Source organism: Aulonocara sp. 'chitande type north' Nkhata Bay, linkage group LG9, assembly GCF_057382095.1.
Source record: "Aulonocara sp. 'chitande type north' Nkhata Bay isolate Kocher_YH1m ecotype deep benthic linkage group LG9, A_spYH_male_GT1.1, whole genome shotgun sequence".
Taxonomy (NCBI): domain Eukaryota; kingdom Metazoa; phylum Chordata; class Actinopteri; order Cichliformes; family Cichlidae; genus Aulonocara; species Aulonocara sp. 'chitande type north' Nkhata Bay.
Window position 1 is genome coordinate 4,503,039 of NC_141352.1, and position 17,271 is coordinate 4,520,309.

Consider the following 17,271-nt stretch of genomic DNA (forward strand, 5'->3'; position numbering starts at 1 on the left):
AAACAGCCCATGAGCACAAACAACAAAGTAATTCCAAACTGGCAGCAAGATCACAAGGAACATTAACCGATGCCAAAACAGAGACTGACGGGAAGACAGAAATATAAATACACAGGAGCGCAACTGGGGAAGTGGACAGAGCTGTGGGAAACAAAACACAGGTGACAATTATCAAAGTCATTGTGAGAGGAGGGGAAAGGAATGCTAAACACAAGATACAAACGTCAAGCAGCTATCAGAAGGTGAGAAACATAAATAAATGGGAGTTTCAAGGAGAGTTGACACAATAGGATCGGACAGGGAGACATTACTAACTGGCATATATTAGTATGCTCCATTTAATGCCTGTGGAATCATGCCTGACTGTTAAACAATGGAGCATATACATGCACATCATAATAAATGTTCTGTGCCCACCACTCATTCATGCCTCCATGTAACAAATAGGAGATACTGATCTTTCCGGCATGGTGGTAGACATGTACAAGGCACCAACAAGGTCAAGGCCACGAGAGTTTAACCTGTTTGGATATATCTTTGACCTTTTCATCTCAGACCGCTGTGTTGTCTGTAAGAGAGACTTTACCCTGGTGAACAAAAAAAAAATCTTAAAAGGTTTTGCTTGCAGTTACCCACAGTTTGAAGCAAGTCAACATGCCAGGTCTTGCGATGTTTCAGAAAGAAACATGTCAAGACCCTCAGATCAGATGTGAGTTAGCACAAGTCCAGACATCTGACATTTCAGTGAGACAGGTTGGAATGGTGCTACCTCTGTCCAAAGCATTGGTGATTAGCAATCGTAATCTGGCGGTGAAGATGAAGATGCCTCAATCCAGAGATACCAGGTTTAGGTGAAGATGAAGAGAAGGGTGGGTTGCACAAATAACAGTGTGAGAGGGAGAATGACAGAAGAGCGCAGAGATTTAAAGTTGCAAAGTGAAGGCTGATTCACTTGGAGAAGTTGGGCGAGAAGATTACTGGACTAGAGCAATGATGTCAGAACTTAGTTTGACAGTGTGGGAAAGTGGAAGTGATGTAAAGAACAGACAAGAGTCAAACACCCAGGAACGCAGCCAGAGGAGTGATTACCGATCTTCCGTATTGAGCTTGCGCATAAGTGTCATTATATAAGTCTAATATATGCATTATTCAGCTGGCAGCTGATCTTCAGCCATTGCACATCACAGGTCTTTATGCCTACATGTCTGTTTACTCCCCAAGTAATCACTGCACGAGCTTGTATGAAGCAAACACCTTTGTAACCGTTTTTGAAAAAGAGAACAAACATATTTAATGTTTCTGCCTTTTTTTCTGACTGTTAATATGACTGACTTTTAATTGTTTTTATCGGCGCTATACAATGAAGGGAAGCAAGCAGTTTGTGTGAGCAGAAGGGTAAATAACATGCTGCAAACCCCTCATCAGGGTCCAGATGTTTCAAGCTCTGTATTTTAAACATTGAGTTATGGTGATGCGACTTCCCTGCGCTTTACAGGGGTAGGCAACTCCAGGCCTCGAGTGCCGGTGTCCTGCAGGTTTTAGATCGCACCCTGGGTTAACACACCTGAATCAAATGATTAGTTCATTACCAGGCCTCTGGAGAACTTCAAGTAATGCTGAGGAGTCATTTAGCCCTTTAAATCAGCTGTGATGGATCATGGACACATCTAAAACCTCCAGGACACCGGCACTCGAGGCCTGGATTTGCCTACCTCTGTGTTAGCAGTATGGGGGCCAGACTACTTAATGCATGCACATTCAATGCTAAAAGCTGCACAGACCACTGAGCCATTATTTATTAATATATTCTTGACCTGTTATTGTGTGATTGTTACCATGTGGATAATGAAAGAATGCAGTTTGGGATGAGCAAAAAGCACCTCATCGCTTTCAGTCTTGTACTATTTTAATTTTCAAAAGAGACAAACAGACAAAGAACATGTTAAAGTATTGCTGGATAAAGCAGGTTAGGAAAGATGAACTATCATAAACTAGAATAAAATATGCAAAAATAAATAAGCCAAATTATTTACATCAAATAAAAAAATGGAGGAAAACGTCATAAAACAATAATAAGAAGAAAACTAAAGCATATGTTATACACAGGCAGAAAAGCAAATGTGACCGTATGACTACAGTAAAATAGTTTCAGATTGCATTTACAGGACAATAACCTAAATGTAAAAACGGAATTCCTACTTTTCAACCACTTTAGTCCAAAAGGTTACGCTTACATGAATTATGTAAATATTTTTGTTGGAAATTGTTATTTTTAGGGTAATTATATTAATTAAAACAATTACAATACCATATACCTGTCTGGCCATCTGTTCGTGACCTCAAGCTGAAACGCACTTGAGTTCTGTAACAGGACAACGATCCAAACCACATCACCAAGTCCACCTCTGAATGGCTTAATGAAAACAAAATGAGGACTCTGGAGTGGCCAACTCAAAGTTCTGACCTGATTCTGATTGAGATGCTGTGGCACGACCTTAAAAAGGCAGCTCATGTTCAAAAACCCTCCAATGTGACTGAGTTACAACAATTCTGCAAAGATGAGCTGTGGCTTGCTTATTGCAAATGCTTGAGTGCAGCTGTTGTTGGTGAGGGTGGCCCAACCAGTTATTATGTTTCAGGGGAAATTTTTTTCAAACAGGCTCATGTAGGTTTGAATTGTTTTCCCCTTAAAAATAAACACCTTCATTTAGAAACTGTTTTGTGTTTACTTGTGTAATCTTTATACTGTATAATATTTCAATTTGTTTGATGTTCTGAAACACAAGTGTGACAAACATCCAAAAAAATAGGAAATCAGGGAGGGAGCAAACACGTTTTACACCACTGTATATTTAAGTAAAACTACAATCGCCTGCTTGTTTTTTACATTACTGATTTGAATGTTTTTTAAACAAAGTAAGAAGAAGAATATTTAGTTCTTTGTCTTTTTTATGTATGCATGCCATATTGCTCTTCATGCATAAAACTGATAGTTTGTTTGTGTCAGGGATTTTGAAATCTGAAGAAAAAAGCCAAAAGTAATCCAGCAGCCTCTCTGGCCCGCCCTACTAATTGTAATTCATTGAAGATGTCAGCGCTGCTGGATTCTGGTTTGGAAAGAGTCGAGTGCGTGTCTGAGAATGTCTGCATGGGCACTCTCGAGGAGATGAATCTCTGATTTTTGACCTTGCTGTTGTACACAGGGGCAGCACGGTGGTTAGCACTGTTGCCGCACAGCGAGAAGGTTCTGAGTTCAATTCCACCATCAGGCCGGGGGCTTTCTGTGTGGAGTTTGTATGTTCTCTCCGGGTACTCCGGCTTCCTCCCAAGACATGCAGCTTGTGGGGATAGGTTAATTGGATAATCTAAATTGTCACTAGGTGTGAATGTGCGAGTGAGTGTGAATGGTTGTCTGTCCCTGTGTGTTGGCCCTGCGACAGACTGGCGACCTGTCCAGGGTGTACCCCGCCTCTCGCCCTATGACAGCTGGGATAGGCTCCAGCGCCCCCCGCAACCCTGGAAAGGATAAGCGGAAGCGGATGGATGGATGGATGTTGTACACAGGAACTGTGTCCTTATTCCAATAGTTGTGACAAAAGTCATGAAGAGAGCTGAAAGCAATGATAGTAAAGCATGTCGCTGCAGTGACACTTTTAATTTCAGCTTAGTGAAGCATAGTGTAAATCTTTTTTATGCTGTATTTGTGCTTTGAAACTATTTTACAGTTCTACAGTTCCTTCCTTCATTGGATAAAGTAATCGAAAAATTGTAGACAATTTGAGCACTTTCATGTGTTCTACACGCACAATTGCAGACTTTACATGTTATTAACATAGCTCTTGTCATAAACCAATGGACCGTGAAGGGGATTAGCGTTTGCATCTGAATGGGACCCCTGTCAGCTGTGGGATGTAATTAGAGTTAACAACTAAGCTTAGAACCAAAACATCTTCAAGTGGGAGTCAGTGAGCTTTGTAATTAGGAAACACTTTATAGGGTGCACTACTGTGCTTTATGTATTTTACACCCACTGTGGCCTCACTTTGTTCTTCACGAGGAGCCATATTGCTCCCGAGGGCCGCGGCTAGAGGAGACATTGGATTGGAAATGCGTGCAACATTCAAAACTCATTATCAGATATGATTAAGTTGTCCTGGCTGTAATGCATCTTGAAGAGAACAAACAAACACATCCATCATAATTGGAGATATGTCATTGAGTATCAATACACCGTCAGTTTGTAAGGGCCTTACACATGCAGCGTTCATTTCTCTATTGCATTGCCCTGAGGTTTTGTTGATATGTATTTAACAAGATAAACAATCTTATTTTAAAGTGGTTAAACAAACGTGTGAGATTCTGGCTGAACTGAAAGTGTTTAAAAAGAAGCTGAAGAAAACGCACACTAAATACAACCTCTATACTTTCAAGCTATTTTATATGCAAGGTGTCCTTGTTATTTTGAAGAGATTATGGAGGTTCAGGTTTTCAATGACAGAACACGTGTAGCAAACATAAATCTCTCTGTATACTAAAGCTTCAGAATCGAGGAAACATTCACTCGCCATGAACCCTTTGATGGTTTCTCAACCATCTGTCATCATGAGCTGAAGAAGTAGTTTTTAATTACCGCTTATTTTTGTTAGATCAGTTAAAACAAACAAACATATGATAAAAAAAAACCTTTAATGATGTAGAATGCTGTGCAGCTCAATACAAGAGAATAAAATATGACCAAACAAAAAAATCTAATCAGAAATCTAAATAAATGCGGTGAAGTAAAAAAATAGCATCAAACTAAATACATGTATTTAAGTAATAAATATGGCATATACCAAAGTAACAAAGAAAACACATTTTGAAATGGATTACTACTCATTATGTGTGTAAAGTGCCTTAGTGTGTGTTCAGAGCTGTGATCGTGCTGGGCTGAAATATATTAATAATATGACGTGAGATTTGATGATGATAATAATAATGGATTGCATTTATATAGCACTTTTCTAGGCACTCAAAGCTCACATTCACACACTGGTGGAGGCAGCTACAGTTGTAGCCACAGCTGCCCTGGGACAGACTGACAGGAGCAAGGCTGCCATATTGCGCCATCGGCCCCTCTGACCATCACCAGTAGGTGAAGTGTCTTGCCCAAGGACACAACGACCGAGACTGTCCAAGCCGGGGCTCGAACCGGCAACCTTCCGGTTACAAGACGAACTGCCAACTCTTTGAGCCACGATGATGCATTAAAAGAACACATGATGGATGAAGGAAATTCTTGACTGGTTGGTCAAAGAAATAAAAAAATCAAAAATACAGGAATAATAGACAAAGACAAAGTGATAGGTCAAAGGTCAATGAATGGTCTTCGCGGGTCCCATCCACTTTGCCAGCAGGTATTTCACCCGTAGTCACCAAATATCCTTCCCTCTCTGTGCTCTGAATTGAATGACTTCCAGTGTTTATGCGGCTTAAGCTCTAAGGTAATCTTCAAACAATTTGTTTTTAACAGGTTATCCTGCTACATGGTCGAAGTCGGAAATAAATAAATATATTGTGTGAATGCAGATGATAAATACAAAGACAGTCTTTAAGTCGTTCGCTTGCTTTCAAAATAAAATGATCATCGCAGCACCTAAGTCACAGATTTGGTGCAGAGGATCATTTCCCTCATACTGGAAGAGGCTTCATGACAACAGCTCTACAGCTGAACACATACACAAAGGTTACTTTAAATAAGGAAATATCTGTGCTGGATCCATGAATCAGATCCTTTCTTCATTCAGAGCACGAGAATGATGGAGCGTGTTCAAACGAAATGAGCTCCGGATGGGACAAGGGTCAAGGCAAATGTCAAGAAGACAGCAGTGTCAAGAGAAGAATTCAAGGCTTTCTCATTTTAATCTTGAAGCATTAAATATGACATCCATCCTTTGTATCAGTGACCAAGCTACAATGACTAGTTAACCTAACATGTATGTCTGTGGGAGGAAAGCATAGAGGAAACTCAGAGAACATGCCAATACAGGGAACTGAACTTGCAGTTAAAATTAGAACCACATTCGTACTTTGTGTGATACAATTGCTAAGCTGTTGTACTGTATTTGTGCAATCTTCTTCTGCAGATGGAGTTTACCCAGTGGTTCAGGTCGTTGCTATTTACGTTTTATGTGAAATATCATAATATAATATAATCTGTGTTATGTTTTAAACATTACTCGCCCCTGAAAAATATAAATCTTTATAAAGAACTTACTCCAGATATATCTTACCAACATTTTGTAGGAATGAAATGTTACGTTGTACATGGAGACTGTAGCTACAGGGATGGTCTCTTCAAGCAAAAATAAGAAATATATAGGTTTTTTAATGACTATTCAGATGCCAGAAATCCGATCATACCTACTACAACACGTCTCTTTGCTGAGTTTGAAAAAGTCCAAATGCATTGTAAACAAATGATCATGTGTTCAACTTTTTACACAACGTTTTCTGTGTGAATTCAGTTATACAAACGATGTCATCTAATCCATCCAACACAACGATCACAAGGTGTCATACATATTCAAGACTCCTTTTTATTCTTTTGTCAGATGAATTGTATTTTTAGACAGGCATTTACTTTCAAGACAATCACATGCCTTGCGGTTCAAGCTTGAGTTTGGAGATTTGTAATGTGATGTGCAGATTTGGGTCCATTCGTGTCTTTAGTTTATCTCTATTTCTGTAGCAAGTCTGCTTGTCTTGTTAGTTACTATCTCTTTAAAGCGACAAAAAGAAATAGAATCATCGAGTCAAAAAGCCCTTTACTATATTCTCACGCTGAGCTGCATTTTGCAAATGTACAACCCCAGACATGTTACTTACATGTTACCAAAATCTCATATCCTGATATATATCGTTATATCGAACAGCCCTAGTGCAAGGGCATATTATTAGTTCCAAAGTGTGAATTCTGTTTGTGTTACACAAAACATATCCTCATGTTGCTCCATTGAATGCTTGTGTATTTCCTGTCGCTGTCATTGAAGAGACTTTTCTATCATCTCCAGTCCATGATGGATTTCTCCCTGTATCATTATTGAACGTCAGTGCAAATGGCGGCTCTACAAAGAAAGCCTTGCTCTTTCGGGTCTTTGATACATTTTCTATCCTTCTCCAGTGGTGCAGCATAGGAAATACCCTGACATTATGTCACATTGTGCACATTTAGTCAGTCATATTACGAAAGACACATTTAACACAAACAGAATGGATCGAACTCAGTCAGAGAGTGTTATTATAGCTTTTAAAGCATGAGGATATTTGAAATACAGCAAACATGTTTGAGAATTCTTCCATCATTATATATTTTTTGCTTGTTTTTTGGGAGGGGGGCAGTATTTACAGATGTACAAAAGACCAGATAAATCAAATCCAGATCATCGTATCTTCTTCCAGGAAGGAAAGAAAAATGTGCTTATTGTAGACACCAATCGATAGATCAGAAATGCTGAGCTTATGAGTCATATGCACCCCTATTTATTTTACATACAGTCGACCACTAGTCACTTTGCAAGGCACTTGTGATTAGCACAAAACAGCAAAAAGACAGGCATGTAAGATACAATGACACAATGGATGTGTCATTGTATCTTACGGATTTTCAGTCCTACCTTGGTGGGAATATTGCTCAGATGCCAGAGAGTTGAGTTGGTTCATCTGAATGTCGTGTTTTCCATGGGTGAAATGTTTTGTGTCACTAATCCACTGCAGGTTTCCTCGACGTTATAAAGACTACATTTGCATGTTGAAAGCTGTGAGGTCGGTTTTATAATCATTTAATGATCATTGATGTACAAATTATCATCACTGTTGATCAATAGCCATGAAGACTATTCACAGAGAGTTGTGCTGTGGCTCCAGTTACAGTATTATGGTGAGCAATATATCCTTTGGACCCTTACACAGTTCAGATATTCCTCTTCCAAGTAAATTACGTGATTCCTCGCTTCCTGTCCAGGATTTGCGTATCCTCATCACTGTTAGTGTGGCCATGAGACTGTAGACGCACAGTCCTGGACTGGTGAGGTAACTCTTCTGTGTTGTGCCATCCACTTAGTCAGAGGATGTTTTATCTGATGTATAATTCACAGCAGTCACCTTAGCACTTCCATATACACTATATTACTGTGTTTGTGGCAGGGACCCAATCATTAGTGTGGACCAATCTTTGATGTAGCATGTTTTGGGGTTGAAAAGCCACAGAGTCACAGTGTTTAGTGAGCTTCAACCTCAGTTGTTCCAATACTCCTGACACATAAGGGATCGTTAAAGGTGTTCGCGTAGGCGTCGGAAGAAGTCAGTTGTATGCAGTAGTGAAGCTGTGGCTCGAAAGTAGATCGGGTCCTCTACTAGTCCAGTCCACATGTGTACTGATGCATCCACTGGTGTAAAAGTAAAATGTCTTGAATGCAGCTTGTGTTGTGAAAATGCTTTGTGACAAAAAAAATGCTATATTAATATTTATTTACCATTTTTACAATGTCTGCTGATGAAGAAGCAAGCAGGAAAAATGAAGTTCGTAAGCTGCATCAATAAACTGTAAAGGTGCTTTTGAGCACACACAACATCCATCCCAGAAAAAAACAAAATACTAGAATTATACACAGTAAAACTTAAGCATGCCTTATTTGGAATAGCTATACCACAAATTATTTATTACATAATCCAATAAAAGTGCAAAAAGCACCAACAGCACACACACTGTGTCAATTTAGCTAAGGCTAGGTATGTCAGAGAGCTAGCATGTACAGATGCTTTCACATATTTAGTTTCACTTTTTGTTGATTTTCACTTACAGTGGTGACAAGTTCTGCCTATTCAGAACTTATCACCAGTGCACATTTAATAACAAGAATGCTAAATGTTGCTTAACTTGGGACTGTAGTTCAGCTTGCACCAACAGCATACTTGACTACTTTTTCAGGTGGGGAGAGCTGTTGTTTTACATGAAGTTTAATTAGTTTTGAACAGTCTTGAAGTAATTATGAGGTAATTATTAGCATAATGACTTAGCAAGAGTGACATTCCCTGCTGATTAAGAAAAGTGGCTTTACTCATAAGAGTGACTGGATATACATCACAGAAGCATTTAGGTGATATGTTGTACTTTAATGTCATATATAAAGATCGGTTTAGGGCTATTTTTCTGTGTATTTCAATACTACTTCTAAGCTGTAGTTATAAATTGCAGACTGGTTATGAGAGGCTTTTCCCCACAGCATGTGGTATAGCCTGAGATTAAAGGGTTTAATATGTCATATGAAGTCCACGACCTGAGTTTAACCTTCTTAGATTGTTCGTGTTTGTAAAGCTTATGATTGCTGGGTAAACTCATTTAATATTTTGTTGCCTGAATATGTTTTCTTTGCGGGTGCATGTCTATCATGCAGGGTCAGGGCTCTAAAATGAGATATTGTCCCATCATAGTAAGAGGTGCAATGCAATCACAGCCGCAGCGATGGGTGGGCTAGTCTGTATTTCGCTTTAAATGATGACCATTTTTCTTCATGTGACATTAATTTAGTTTCAAAAAGTCAATGAAGCTTCTTTGATGCACAATAATTGCAGAGCACATTTTACAAGAAGTCAATTTGAGATTTGCATGAAGAATGGCAGAGTGTCATGGTGGAAGGGTTTTGCAATAAAAAGACAAGCGATTGAAATTGAGATACTCGTGAATGACCGCGGCTTTGGCTCAGAAGGCACCCATGTGAAAGAAATGAAATATAAATGGGAAAATAATTGAGGTTTATCCCGACAGTGTCAGGGAAAACTTTTGCATTGCTGTCAGGCTGGAAACTTACTTCAGAGAACATCTGTCAGGTAGACATTCAGATAAGTTGAAACAGTTAAAGGCAGCACAGATAGTTAATCTCTTTGAAAGGTTTCCTTTTATTTGACATGCACAGCAACATCTTAGTGCCAGACAAATGTCTTTTTACAGCAGGTGATAAATGCAGGGATTCTGAATTGATATTGGACATTAATTATGTCACAATTACTTAATTGCACTTGTACAGCACTGGGTGACTAATGGGTTCACGCTCATAAAGTAAGTCAGTTTGGATAAAATATTTCAAAATATCTGAAAGATGGGGTGAACCCAGACATAGATTTTTCTTAATATGTGAACAAGGACAGCGCATTCAGTTGACCAAGAGTCAGTGCAGAGATGTATTGTCCTGAAAACAAATAAAAAAGATGCATAAAAAGATTTTTGTCATTTCTTTTATTCTCCCAAACAAAGTCAAAGAAGATGGTTCTGTTTTCTGTGATCAGTCTTTGGATTGTGATGCTGTCTTCTTACGATGTTACACAGTTTATATAAAGCCAAACATGCATGCAATTCTCTAATCCTGATGAAATTCTGTAGCAGTACATGTTCACATCTGTGGCTTTGTTCAAAGTGTTTTTGTACATTTAAAAAAAAGAATCCTTTGAAATGCATTATTGGTTCTACATAAATATAATATATGAGCTCATATTTACAATACCAGAGACCATGGGAAGTCCTTGTATTCTGCAAGAAGTAGCAGTGAAAGCCAAAATAACCATTAGTGATATATATATATATATATATATATATATATATATATATATATATATATATATATATATTTATAATAGTCACAATGTTTACCTTGTGAGATTTGTCAGTGCCATATAACAACGTTTTTTTACATATCTGTTTAAAGTGGCTGTTTGCACATTATTTTTATTCCTATTTATTCTATTTATCCCCTTCGTATATTTTATTTATATTGTCTCTGTATTTATATATATGTGTGTGTGTATAACTCTGTAACTTCTGTCGGTGCTGTGCTTTTTTGGAAATCGAATTTCCCAGAGGAACCCACCCGAGGGATTAATAAAGTTCTATCTTATCTTATCTTATCTTATCTTATTATTGAAACTGCAGACATTAAGGTGCTATTCATCATATCTCAATGTGCCAAGAACACAAAATCTGAAATCCTTTTAAAATTATTTATTTATTTTTACATAGTTCAGTGTGGAGGGAAAGGTGTCTGTAAGAACTGGTATTACCAATCAAGCTAGACTGACTCATGTACAGATGAGGACAAAATTATTAGGCTAACTATGAAATTTTACGTTTTTGTCAAAATGTCTCCATTTGCAAGTGATTTTCCACATAATATTTCTAAAAATGCTAGTTTTCTTAGCATAACAATAACAGAATTATTTTAAAAATAGAGAAATGACATGGTTCAGTATTATTAGTCCTCTGAAACACTGGCCTTTTGAATTTAGCCATAGCAGAAACCCCTGCTGTATAATTGTGCTTTCACTGTGTAATACTTCAAGCTCGTAAAGTCAAGTTAAAACTGTAAGTTAACTTTCAATTTAAAATGTTGGCAAGGGTTTGACATGTCAAGTGACAAAACCTCATGCCAAAACCAGACAAATCAGTTTAGACATGAGAAAAAAAGAATCGTTGATATGCGCTAAGAAGGAGATGGATACACAAAGTTATCACAGCATTTCCAAGTGTCAAGAACTGAAGTGATGAGTATCACTGATAAATTCAAAGAATGCCACAGAGTACAGAACAAGCTTGGAAGAGAGAGGATGTGAATAACTGGTAAAGAACTACCTCTAGAAGACCAAAGTGATTGTTACCGAGTGGCCTCAGTTTACTTTCTGTAAACTGAAGGTGCAGATTAATACCAAAGACCCATCAAATTTGGAGTTTGGGAGATTCACCAAAGGACTATGGGTGGAACTGCTCAGCAGACCTGTGAAACCCTTTAAAATTACAATAACTGACTGAAGAATGAAGCAAAAAGGGTCCACCATTGACTATTAGCCTCAGAAGGGCTCGTAAGTTTGACCTTGGTAGTGTTTGGTTTTGGGTAAATAACTTTGTTTCTGTGTGCAAAGTACAGTAATGTAGAAACTAGGATGTTTGGAAAAGCTGTGTAAAAAAATTCCTCTTTTTAAAAACACCTGTGGCTCTGCTTTCTGTGATTAGTATTCGGACTTGTGATGACGCAGAATCGAACTGGTCTGATTTGACCAGATGTCTAATCTAGATAGACTGATGCTTCAGTGGTGCTTTTCTATCCCAACTGAGCTCTCACGGCACATTATTCAATTCTTTTAAAAACTTTCTGTCAAGCTTATTCTTTAACAGATTCTGGCAATTTGGCTTCAACATCCTACACAAACCAAGATGCTCAAGGTCTAATCAGCAAACAGACTAGGGCAGCTGGGAGTTAAATCACCAACCTTCCAATTGGTCAACCCAATGAGCCACAGCCACTCCAAGTTTACAGCACCTTGTAGTCTCAAACAACCTCCCATTCAGGCAGTAAAGAGCCCCAAACTTGGCTTCCAAGATCTGACATAGAGGCGTGCTCAGAGTAGTATGGCTGTAAGGCATATGGTGGCTTCTGATCAGAAATTGAGCATTCAGTCTGTTGTGGCTTGTCACACATGCTGTTGACCTCTTACATCCACAAGCAAGGGAGTGCTTTCAATAGATCATCACCAGAGAGCGATAAGACGAACCCAAACACTGTCTGCCAGCAAACAGGGAGACTCTAAGACTCTGCACTTAAGATAAGATGAGACTACACAGAATTAATGGTGGATAGACTCAAAGTAAATTATAATGTCACCATTGAACTACTGATTGACAACACCTGAAGAAGAAGGTTATAATGTGAACAGAAGGAACCTTATGTAAAGCTCTATTCAGAACCATGATTAAATTGTTGACTCAGTTCTGTGGCTATTTAATAGGTAACTTTAGCTGTTGCCTTGAAAGCTGAAGCTAATTTTGCTAGCATGCAGGTGTGTAATGTATTTTACCATGATTGTGTTATATGTGGGCTTTGCCTGGGAAAACAGCTGCATAGTTTCTTATCTTATTGGGAAAATATGAAATTTAAAGAACTGTTCAGTATGTGTAAATTCACAGTTAATTTGGATTATAAAGTGCTTCACCCTTAGTGGTTTTCCTCAGTTAGCCAAAGAAGAATAAAGATTGATAAAGATAATGTCAAAATCAAAAAACTGAAGTAGGCTGATTTCATAGACTTCATTATCAGTAGTTAAAGATGTTATTGCAGAAAGCTTTGATCAATCAGAACAGAATATTGCAAATGATGATAAAGATACTAATTTTTAGGTCTTCCTAATGTCAGTGCTGCAAAGCTTGAGCTCCAAAAGAAAATGTTTCATATGGTATGTCTTTTCAACTCCTGCGCCTGGGTAAAAACCTTACAGTTGTCAAAATCTACTCATCCTAATCTGTGGCTTTCCTATTTACAGAGGATAAGACTGATCACACTGTCAGACTTATTGCTAATTTATATCTGATGATTATACTGTGTGTGGATGTTAAACAGTTCAAACGAGGCAAGAGGAATGAAGGCAGTCAGGAACAGTTTATTAGCTTTAACTTTAGAAACCATCAGAAGAAAAGCCGCACGAGACGCTGTGTGAATGTTTATCCTTTCATTTTTCGTTCCATCGCTTCTGTTTGGTTTGGTTTAAACAAAAAAGAGCTGAGCACCAAAAGAGGTGAGGTTTCAAAAAAGACTGTGGCTTGAGTTAAAATTTTACATTTTGAAAACTTGATTTTCTGGGTTGGTGTTTAACCCTTTAGAGCCGATCGGAGCGGGAACGCTCTGTTATGCGTAACTATTTTTAAATCCCAGTAGCACTGCAATCACGTAAGCTAGCGCAAAAATTTTTTTTGCATATGAAACCGGAGGAGTTGTACTTACATCTGATGCCATCAGCTTGTCCTAGGTCACGGTTTCCTTCCACATAAAGCTTCGCAAAAACTGCATAAAAAGCGCTTGCAGGAACAAAAACATAATATTCCAGAAACACGCTTTACCGATCCGATCAGCTGTTCAAAACACTTCCTACGTTGGAATAGACGTCAGCGCGAACTTTTGCATTTCCGCCATTACCTGCCCGAAACCGGAAGTGACGTCATTTTCGCGGAAATGTAGTCTTTTTTGCGATCAGGGCCTCAGGGCCTATACTGCTCTTTTTAAAAGTTATCTTTGACTTTATGACTTTCTGTGTCGTTTCAGGGATGCTTAGGACTCATATTGCACTGCTGGAAATAGTTTATTTTGATGCATATGCTGCTTTTTTGCAAATTTGCAGTATAATATTTATTTTCGTTTTTCCTGCAGTGTATAAAAATTGGTGTATTTCAAAAATAAAACTATGAAGACACTCAAAATAAATTTTCTGTGGTGGGAAACTATTTTGTGCAACTTTTTTGTATTTACAGTTTTGAGGGATAAGCCTCTTAAATTTCTCTAACTACAAATATATGTTAAAAAATCAAAAACGATTTTCAATTTTTTTTGTAGTTTATTGCACTTTTTTGCAATTTATGTAATTACTATGCACTTAATGAATACATATTATTAAAATCTGGGCTATAATGGTTGTATTGATGTATAGCAACTTGAAATGCTCCCAAAAATGGCTCCACAGCATGTAAAAATATAATATAAGCTCTGGCGGGCTTGGTTCTATGGTAGGTCTTAAAGGGTTAATGCTTGGCCCTGCCACATGCCAGAGTGTCCTCGGCTGTGAATTTCAAGTGTCTCTGGATGGCTGGTAACAACATGCCATGATTTATCTACTGTGTATGAGAACAGGTGAATATGAAATGCATTGTAAACATTTTTTTAGAACTGTGTAAAGGTCAAAAGTCACTTTATAAACATAGCTCTGCTAGAAGCAAGTGGTGTTATTATTAGTGTGTGCTCAAATATGGGACTTTGCAGGAGTGCTGGACTTTTTCATATTTTAAGTAGCCAGTTATCAGACATTTTTAATCTACTGGCCCCCATATTTCACATATTTTAATTTTGATCATAAGAAAGGCCAGTGAAAATTTCCAGGTTTTATCTTTAATAGTTTTTGAGATATTCATGTTTAAACACTGCTTCAGATTTCAGTGTGTGAAAAATGGCTTGAAACGTCATAAAATTATTTGAAGTATATGAAGCTAAAATTTCATAGCAATCATTTTATGTCCACACTTTGTGACATAGATTTTTATGCAGAGATGGATGAGCTAAAAGCCCATGTTTATTTGAAATTAATTGAAGCTAGTCTTTCAGCACTGATACGTTTCCCGATGTGCAAGTTGCCAATTCCATAGTGCCATACTATCAGAGACGCAGAGTCTTAAACGAACCCCTGATAAAAAGTTGGGTGATCACTGTACTTATTAGTTTGAAGGATGCAGTGTCCACGTGTTCAGCAGAGGTGAGTGGATGACAAAGGCAGAATGATGAAAAACAGGGCTGAGACAAGACAGACAGGACATGGAAATTTGCTGATGAGTGGTTAGGCTGGTAGCTAATATTGGACATTAAGTAATAATTCTAGAAAGCGGAACAATGAGAATATGGATATCCCCAACAAGGGATACAAATTAAAACAAGGAAGAAGTGATTTTACATTACATAGTTACAGAATTCAACTTTGAGTCTATTATCCCTACAGGAGATTCCACGATCAAATATTGGAGAAGTCATTAAATCATTCTTCATCCACCATGTTTCCTGAACACAGCAGCCTCCCTGGTATGGCAGAGCAGAGCCTTTTTCTTCTGCTCACAGTCTGACTTGATCTTCCTCAGGTGACATATATAGACTGCACACGCAGCCCATATAACCACCGTTATAGTGGTTTGTAAAAAGCAGGGGCTGAAACTGATGACTTGAACCAGTCCCAACATTGAGGCTGAGGACAATTAATCGTGCCTCGTTGTTAAAGACATCTTCTTGTTACAATAGAGCATGCCAAGTCTATCTGTGAAGTCACAATGTAGGAGCCGTGCATACATGCAGGCAGAGAAAGCTATGGCTCCTAATTCTTCTCATTAATCACCTGTCTACTGCACATCCTCTAGAGAAAAGCGCCCTGGTTCCTCTGAGGTAATTACAGCACTTGAAGGAACGCTCTCTGCAGCAAATGCTTATAAGTAGCCATCTTATCCCTCAGTCCTCCTGCCCTTCATTTTTTGTCTGAACCGTGGAGCCAATAGCTTCTATGTCCTCTGGAGAAACTCATTCTGTATTGTGCAGCTCTTGCTCCTCCTCAGCTTTGTAGTCAGCAGGCTTTTCTTTTTTTATTTGCTTCTTTTTTTTTCCAGGCACGCATCCATTTGGCATCCGATGTGGGATAAATAAATTATAGCCTCTAAAATCAATGCTCAGTCCATGATGTAGGCTGTAGGCTTAGTGCTTGCCACCATGCTAGAATTATGCTCAAACAGAGGCATTTTGTAAGCCCAGGAGCCACACTGCTGTTCACTGTTTTTTGTGCCATTGTGAAAAGTTATTCTCGGCTGTCTGACATTTTATTATTCGTCATAAGTTTTCCTAGGCGGTATTACTTTTCACTGCAGAAGCTGATAGAGGTTTTGAGGTGTGATTTGTCTCAGGAAGCTGTTCATTTGTTACACAGCATCCTCGTTTGAACCGCTTTTGTTTTCTTTTCCCACTAAATTCACAGCAGCATCTGGAAGCTGTCTTTAATTTCTCCACAGAAGCACTCAGAAAATCTAAAAATAAATCAGAAACCGTGGCAAGAGTGGCATTTACTTTTAAAGACAGAACAGTAGCGATGCAGTCACTCAGTCCGTACGCTGTGTGTTGATGTGGTTTTGAAAGATTTATAGCCTTCGGTGCATAGATCATGCCGTCTCTCAAGGTTGTCGTAGGACTGTCAGAGTTGGTTTTAGGGTTTCTGACACTGGACTCGCATAAAATGTATCTCTAAACATGTCCTGAAAGTGGCAGGTTTCTATACTTTGCTCATGCTCCCTTTCTCTTTCTCTGCATTTCCAGATGGAGATGATACAAGAGCCCGATCCTGATGACGAGGGGACGAAAATAAGTGTAAGTACAAGAACACATCACGTAGGCCATTGCTTCTCGGCCATGTGCCGTCGTGACCAAAGTTGGCAGTGTTTCATTCCGAGCAAACACAACAGCAGCTGATTTTCTCGAATAATACACCTTCAACCAGAGAAAGGAGCTAATCAGTGAAATCAGTGGCAGTGTATTATTACTGTCAAAGTGGTTCCCTCCCTGCGCTCATGCTCCACCAACTATTCCGCCCCTTTTCCTGACACTCTGTATGCGCCTTCTGTGCCCAGTGCACCACACAGCCTTCCTCTAAATGACCTCATTGGAGCCCTCAGACACTCAGGCA

General features: G+C 38.6%; 1 protein-coding gene across 2 annotated transcripts in view; it reads left to right on the forward strand.

Moving 5' to 3' along the window:
* Positions 1 to 17,271, forward strand: part of vstm2a (V-set and transmembrane domain containing 2A) — a 114,154-nt gene that overhangs the window by 65,618 nt on the left and 31,265 nt on the right. For both annotated transcript variants that reach the window (XM_086305386.1, XM_086305387.1), the window contains exon 3: positions 16,905 to 16,955. In XM_086305386.1, coding sequence (XP_086161512.1) covers positions 16,905 to 16,955 — 51 coding nt within the window. The remainder of the gene's footprint in view (positions 1 to 16,904; positions 16,956 to 17,271) is intronic.